This window comes from Daucus carota, chromosome 6, assembly GCF_001625215.2.
Source record: "Daucus carota subsp. sativus chromosome 6, DH1 v3.0, whole genome shotgun sequence".
NCBI classification, from domain to species: domain Eukaryota; kingdom Viridiplantae; phylum Streptophyta; class Magnoliopsida; order Apiales; family Apiaceae; genus Daucus; species Daucus carota.
In genome coordinates, this window is record NC_030386.2 from 26687890 (window position 1) to 26695893 (window position 8004).

The 8004-nt window shown below is 34.9% G+C and overlaps 2 protein-coding genes across 2 annotated transcripts; one reads left to right on the top strand and one right to left on the bottom strand.

Moving 5' to 3' along the window:
* Window positions 1-283: 283 nt before the first annotated feature.
* On the top strand, window positions 284-2082 carry LOC108225556 (cysteine proteinase COT44-like). The gene is made up of 4 exons (XM_017400449.2): window positions 284-929; window positions 1060-1295; window positions 1409-1549; window positions 1634-2082. Exons 1-4 carry the CDS (start codon window positions 410-412, stop codon window positions 1910-1912), a joined length of 1176 nt encoding a protein of 391 aa, XP_017255938.1. The 5' UTR covers window positions 284-409; the 3' UTR covers window positions 1913-2082.
* Window positions 2083-2571: 489 nt separating this feature from the next.
* Window positions 2572-5678, bottom strand: LOC108224797 (protein RER1A-like). The gene is made up of 3 exons (XM_017399520.2): window positions 5092-5678; window positions 3074-3254; window positions 2572-2827 (listed from the first exon to the last, which is right to left on the bottom strand). The coding sequence occupies exons 1-3, from the start codon at window positions 5526-5528 to the stop codon at window positions 2768-2770; spliced, it is 678 nt and encodes a 225-aa protein (XP_017255009.1). The 5' UTR covers window positions 5529-5678; the 3' UTR covers window positions 2572-2767.
* Window positions 5679-8004: the final 2326 nt, after the last annotated feature.

Sequence of the window (8004 nt, forward strand, 5' to 3'; positions counted from 1 at the left end):
GGCAATTTCTAAAATTAGAAATAGGCGTCGCATGCAAACTCCTCACTGCATCCTATCCTTGTTTATAGAACTATCGGTGGTTAATGTAACTGATTTAATGACCATTCAGCAACTTGTCAAAACTTTCAAGCAACAGATTTTAAATAAAATAAATGTAAATCAACTGCCCTATCTCTCTCTGACGACACACAGAGACTTCTCCTATTCTCATGCTCTTTCCTAGGACATCTAGATTGCCTGCCATTCCATCAATTTCATCTCTATATTTTTACTTAATTACCAGACACTTCTTCAACAAAAAGACAAAGTTATTTCCTCTATATAAGCACAAGAGATCTGTATACAATCCCTCAAGTATTCTTCATTTGTTTCCTTATATTTTGTATCATAGCTTTGTAATACATTAACTATGTCTGTACCGATAAAAAGCACCGTTCTGTTGATCTTGGTGTTTGCTTCTGTGTCATATGCGGCAGATGTTTCAATCATCAAGTACAAGAATAATAATAAGAATACCAACAGCCTTGTGATTCGGAAGCCGAAATGGAGGACTGATGAGGAGGTGATGGATATGTTCGACTGGTGGCTGAAAAAGCATTGTAAATCATATAATAGTAATGGTCTAGAAATTGAGAAAGAAAAGAGGTTTGAGATATTTAAAGATAATTTGAAGTTTATTGATGAACATAATTTGGGGAATCATAGTTATAGGGTGGGTTTGAACCAGTTTGCTGATTTGAGCAATGAGGAGTACAGGTCTATGTACTTGGGTACCAGGACGGATGCTAAGCGAAGGTTTGTCAAGTCACAGAATGGCGTTTTCAGTCAGCGGTATGCTGCCAGGAATGGTGATGAAGGCATTTTGCCAGAATCTGTGGATTGGAGGAAGAGAGGTGCTGTTACTCCTATCAAAAATCAAGGAAGCTGCGGTAAGTTGTCCTATATATATTTTTGTTGCTTGCTTATTTGTAGGATTATTTTTGGTTGCTTGTTTTAATATCTGTTTTTATATTGCTTTGCATGTGATAATGATTTTAACAAGCTAAAATTTTACAACAGGGAGTTGCTGGGCATTTTCGACAGTGGCAGCAGTAGAAGGTATTAACAAAATAGTAACTGGGGAGCTTATTTCATTATCCGAGCAAGAACTGGTGGATTGTGACAAGTCTTATAACCTTGGGTGCAATGGAGGTCTGATGGATTATGCTTTCGAATTCATCATTGCTAACGGTGGCATGGACACAGAAGCACACTACCCTTACCGCGGGGTGGACTCTAAGTGTGATCCAGCTCGGGTTAGAAACTTTAACTCTGTCTCATATATTACGCGCTGACCTCTTTTTCTTCAGATCCCTTATTACTTGAATTGAACAACTGCTCATATCTGTCCTGTTATATAATGTTGCAGAAGAATTCAAAGGTTGTAAGTATAGATGGATACGAGGATCTTCCACCCAATAACGAGAAAGCATTGAAAAGGGCTGTAGCACATCAACCTGTCAGCGTTGCTATTGAAGCCTCCAGCAGGGCGCTGCAGCTCTATTCCTCTGTAATCACAATTCAACCTTGTGTCTCTTAAATTCTTCTGTTTAGCATCATTAGTCCCCTAACTTTGTTACTTTTTAACTCTCAGGGCATATTTACTGGAACCTGTGGTACTGCATTAGACCACGGTGTGGTGGTTGTTGGTTATGGCAAAGAAGATGGATTGGACTACTGGATCTTGAGGAACTCATGGGGCAAGAATTGGGGTGAAAATGGATACTTTAAAATAGAACGTAATACTGCTCATACATTGGAAGGCAAGTGTGGGATCGCGATGCAGCCTTCTTACCCTACCAAGACGCTGCGAAACCAAACTACATCTGACAGGGCTGAAGCAAGAGCAGGACAATTGATCAGCAGCACCTAGATGGTTAAAATCAATAAACGTTCTCTATATGTTTTATCGTGTGTAGATTTGTGACTATTGTTTGATGAACATGTTTGCTTTCTATAGTCATCGGGATAATCATTTGTTGTACATTATTTCCCCGTTACAGTTTGGTAATGTTATACCAACAGAAATTATCTTTTTAATCATCTCACCATAGATGGTGCTGTGTATCAAGTTCTTTTTTTGATGCTTGGTTCTGCTTTTATAAATAAACCAACTAGAAGTCTAGAACCTATTAATCTTACTTCTGCACGTGTGTCTAGGTAATAAGTTCGATCAACTGTTTTCAGGCTTTTGAGACAAAAGCTAGAAGTGAAAATGTCTAGTTTTTTTATCCCACAACTCTCAATTCCCTTACTTATAATTAAGATTATCCAAACACTTTAATAACTTATAAGTACACATCTACTTATTACTTACAACCTACTTCTTCAATTTAAGCAATAAGTAACTTCTTTTAAGCTACCCAAAGGGCCTCGTTATATAATCCCCTACAAGTTGAAACACCCTAAAAGTCTATTCTGCCTTTCACTGTAAAAATATTAAGTCTAACTCTTTGAATAGAGCCAAATGAATTCTAGTCTGGTAATGAATAAAAAAAAATTGCTTCACTGGGAATAGAATATGCAGGATCATGCAAAAACTAAGACCAAACTTGATCTTTTAATACATACAAAAAGATCCATGAACCTTTCTGAGTAGTGATTAGATAATCTAGACTCAGATAAGATATGATTCTTCTACTTCCTGAGAGAAAATTAAAGGATCTTGCAATCTGCAATTGGTATTTAACATGATCTGAATTTCAAAAGGCCTGATTACATGTAATGTTCAAACTGCGGGAAGAAGACTTGCAATTTCGGTTGATGATTCCTTCTTTGTGTCATAACGCTGAAAAGAGAAGAAATAATTATAATTCGCATGATGAAGCTGCTAGATGCTACAGTAATTGATTGGAACTGGAAAAATAAGATTTTCTGTGTCTATAATTATATGGAGAAAAGAAAGAGAAGAAATAATTATACTCCTAATTGGCATGATGAAGCTGCTAAATGTTACAGTAATTGATGGAACTGAAAAAATAAGACTTTCTGTGCTTATAATAATTATATGGAGATGACTTATTAAGTCTGTTACCTGTTTACCAAAGTTAAATGGAACATATTTGTACTTCATCATGTGCATTATCTGCCTCCTCATGGTAAGAGCGAACAGTACAAGCCAGTAGAAAAGTAATATCGGCCAAAACACAGGCACATCAAATATACTGAAAAAAGTAAGCAAAAAGGCGATGCAGAAAGCTTTTGTGATTGAGTACCTGTGACCATCATATGAACAATTCTCAGTAAATCCGGCCACAGTGGCACTAATTATATATTAATAAATAATTGGGTTGTGGACATTTATACAAGCTAAATTATTATTGCTTGATAAAAAAAAACTTCGTTATTATTGAACTTGTTCATAACAAATCACTAAAGTGCGAGCATGTTCACGAACTTAATAATCGAACTTATGCACAAGCTCGTACATGAGCAAGCTCACGAGCTCGTTCACGAACTATTCTCACGAACAAATTAACAAACCCATTCTAATCTGTACTGAGCATCCCCCCCCCCCCCCCCCCCCCCAACACACACACACACACACACACACACACACACACACAAAAAAAGCCACTTTGACCATGCCTAACCCCTGACATGATGAATTGATGTTAAATAACAGAACATCCTGAAAACATTATATAATTAATTACTCCCCTTTCCATTTAGAGAGATATAGAGTTCTACTAAGCAGCTTTTAAACAATGGTTTGCCAAAACAGATTAATATTCAGAAGTCTTAGCACGCCAAATAAACATAATTCCCAATACTTGAAATGACATGTACACAAAAACTTTTCAAATCAACATCAAATAGAAATATTTCTATTCTTAATACATAAATGCAACTTTAAAAGAAGATCTTGACAAATTCTCAGTGAACAGTATGCGGATGGACTAACCATAACATGCATGGATAAGAAACGAATCACAAAAGCATTATGTAATTTATAAAACAAACACAATGAGGAAATGTTGTTTCATGTATTAACTCGAACAAAATCAGAAATTTTCAACAAAAAAAAAGTATATTAAAATAATGTCCAGTATATCCCCCCACCCCCCCAACAAAAAAAAAAGGAAAAGAAAAACCACGCACATGCTCCCCGGTGAGGCATTGATTTAAAATAGACCGATCGAGCTCCATTTGTAGACAAACGACCTTAAAACTAGGTATCTTATACCTTAACTACTTCAAGTGCAGAGCGTGCTAAAGCTCAGTGATATAAGCTTATATGATCTAAAGAGAGGTGATAGCATGAGCACAGGATAAGCGAGTAGCAATCTACGATTCTGCACATTCTAGCAAAAAGTTTATACTTTGTAATAATGCAAGAGATTTAATGACTGTAAGCCTGCAATTTGCAAGGCTCGATCTGAGGACCTCCTGACTCACAAAATCACCTCTACAGCTCTACTTGCACTCAAAAGCATGCTAACCATATTCTCTTCCCACCCTCTCTAATGCCTAAACAAAGTTCATCCTCGAAACACTATCTATAGTTAAGGTTATAGCAACCCACAATTTACCTTTCTAGTTTAGTAGTCTAAGTACCTGATATAGGACTGCCTTTGTCTACTTTCTAGAGTATTTTAGGACGAAAACAATTAATTTTACGAACAGTTTCCAGCACATTTGCAAATCATGATTCCTTCACACAATCAACATCACAGAAAATGCACTCTTCCTTATCTAGTAATTTTACTACCAGACACGAAAACCATTCCATCAAATTTTGTACCCTAATGAATACCACCTTAAACCAAGCATACCACTTAATTGTAGTTACTATCTCATCAATACATGATCCAACACCATTTACAATTTACAACAAACTCAATCAACCAAAAATGCGTCCTAAAATGAAATTTCATATTCTAAGCTTAAAAATAACTAAAACAAGTCCGAACACAATCCGCAATCACATATTCACATCCGATTACCTAATTAACATAACATTTCCAACAGAATTAAAGTCATCTTGAAAGAAGCAACAAACCCATGTATATCCAATTGAGCACAATAAGAGAGACAAATAGATTAACACACCAGAACTTAAACTCGGGGAGCCGACGAACAAAGGGTCGAAACTCATCAGACTGGCTGACAGGAAGAGTGGGCCCGTCATCAAGAGCTTGCAATTCCGGGTCAACTTGAGGGGACAAGAACCCAATAAGCAAATTAAGGATGTAAATACCCACAGCATAAGACACGACATAGAAGCCCTGAACGAAGTAAACGCGCACGACGTAGATGAAGACAATGCAAAGGAGAGCGATCCAGCGGTAGAGGACAAAAGGGGTGGATTTATCGAGGTAGTACTGGTAGTGGTGAGAGAGTGGGAAGACGGGGGGGTCAATTGTTGTTGTCGGGATGAGTTGGGGTTGGGAGAGATCATGGTTTAAGGTTGTAATAGTAGGGGGGGTGTCTGGGGCGGCTTCCATGAGTGGGGTTGTATCAGAATCAGAGTGTGTTGTTATTTCCATTGTGTGTTGAGCTTCTTTGCTGCAATTACCGAGTAGTGGGGAGGTCGAGGTTTAATGTTTGCCCAAACGCATCTCGACCAATTTCATTCCGCAGGTTAGAATTAGATTGTCGAGTGTGCTGGATTTTTTGTGGGCTTTTTAACTGGCAGTAGAAGAAAGCAAGGAAAAAAAGAAAATAAACCGGTTGATCGTTTAACCCAAAAAAGAAAAAAGATAAAGAGAAGGGTACTACTGTACCAGTTGTTAAAAAAAATCTGAAAAAAGGGTCTCATGAAATTTGTTTAGGTTTCACTCGTCACTTGCAAATCAATCAAAGATTCGATAATTAAAATTATTTTAAAAAGAAAATTCTAAATGAAAGTTATGTTTAAAATTTTAATTCAAAAGCAAATTTTGTTAAAAATACATACGGAATTATATTTTATATTTTATATTGTGAATAGAATTTTTATTATAAAATTTAAATTAAACTCGAACTCGAATTGAAATTTGTAAAAATCCGACGGATCGGACATATACATTCATTTTTAATATCTGAACCTGAATTCAAATAATACAAAACATAATGGCTCACATTTGAGTCTGATATAATTCGATCAATCTGACTCGTTGCCATTTTGTCATATATTATATTAAAACTTTATTTTGTTGTAAACGCGTTAAAAGTTCAATTCGATTATCCAAAACTCTCAAAATAACTAGCGCATCTCGAGCACAGTTTAGTTTTTCGCCCAAGAATGTCATGGAAAATTTAATAATTCGGAACAAATGGATCGGTTACACTTGCACACACTAACAAGCGCCTGTGTTTTGCAATTTGCAATTGCTTCATCAACAACTAGTTGAGAAGCCGCGCGTTGCGTCGGCCTATAAAATTATATTAACGATCTAATATTAATATTTGTAGAATGCAATAATTTTGTGGTTGTATATAAAAAATAAAAAATATATTAATGATTAAAAATTATATTTGTAGGATAAATTAAATTTTATATTATAAAAATCTTGAAGTAATGCCAATACTAATATATAAAATTACAAAATTAGACTATAATTCATGTTGAAAATATGAAAATAAATTTCTACACGTAATTAACAAAAAGCACGACAAATCTTAATTTTATTTGTGTTTTATTTTTGAAAAGTAATCATGTTCTTACATTGTCACCTTGCTCCAATTTTTTTGGATTGATTGTGCACAAAAACATCTAACTTAAATCCGTGCGATAACGGTCTATAACTACCCTTACTTGCAACAACCTTTATTTTTTAATATTGTATAAACAGTCTTCACTTAAAAGTTGTTTGAACGGAGCAAACAGATAATGCATAAACAGATAATGCATGAATAATATTTTCTTGTGTGCAAAGTAAATCATATAAAAATTATTAACAACAACAAACATGTCCGATGAACAAAACAAATTTTATAAAAGAATAACCAACAAACATACATCACTAATAGTTAATTTATTGATATCATCCATCAATATCATGTCAAAACTATATTCTTCACCCGTGTTTGGATTTGTCGACTCCCACATAGCGGCCTATAACTACCTTTGCTTACAACAACTTTTATTTTTTTTTAATACTGTATAAACAGCCTTCACCAGAAGAACGGCAACACCGAGTTAGAAATCGAGCAACAGAACTATTGCCAGAGAGAGTTAGGGTTGTGATACTGAGAGAGAAGGTTGTGTTAAGATGATCCAAAACCCTACAATCTATAGGGGTATTTATAGGTGTAAAGAGACTTGTGTGCTACTCTTTCCCATAATTAAATAATCTGAAACAAAATCAGATTAAAACTTTCAAGCTGCTATATTCCATAAATAATCTGAAACAAAATCAGATTCTGAAACTTGCTTCTAATATATCCGAAACTAAAAAAGGCAGTTCTAATTTTTGATTTTTTTCATCTGAAAATTTCAGAAAATTAGAAAAATAAAACGGAGCGATGTGAGAGGCGCCACCTACACGCCCCTCGCTCCTCCTTTATATAGAAACAAAATCAAATTAAAACTTTCAAGCTAATATATTCCATAAATAATCTGAAACAAAATCAGATTATATAGAAACAAAATTAAATTAAAATTTTCAAACTACTATATTCCATAAATAATCTGAAACAAAATCAGATTCTGAAACTTGCTTCTAATATATCCGAAACTAAAAAAGGTAGTTCTAATTTTTGGTATTTTTCATCCAAAAATTCCAGAAAATTAGAAAAATAGAACGGAGCGATGTGAGAGGTGCCACCTACACGTCCGAAACTAAAAAAGGCAGTTCTAATTTTTGATTTTTTTCATCTGAAAATTTCAGAAAATTAGAAAAATAAAACGGAGCGATGTGAGAGGCGCCACCTACACTCCCCTCGCTCCTCCTTTATATAGAAACAAAATCAAATTAAAACTTTCAAGCTAATATATTCCATAAATAATCTGAAACAAAATCAGATTATATAGAAACAAAA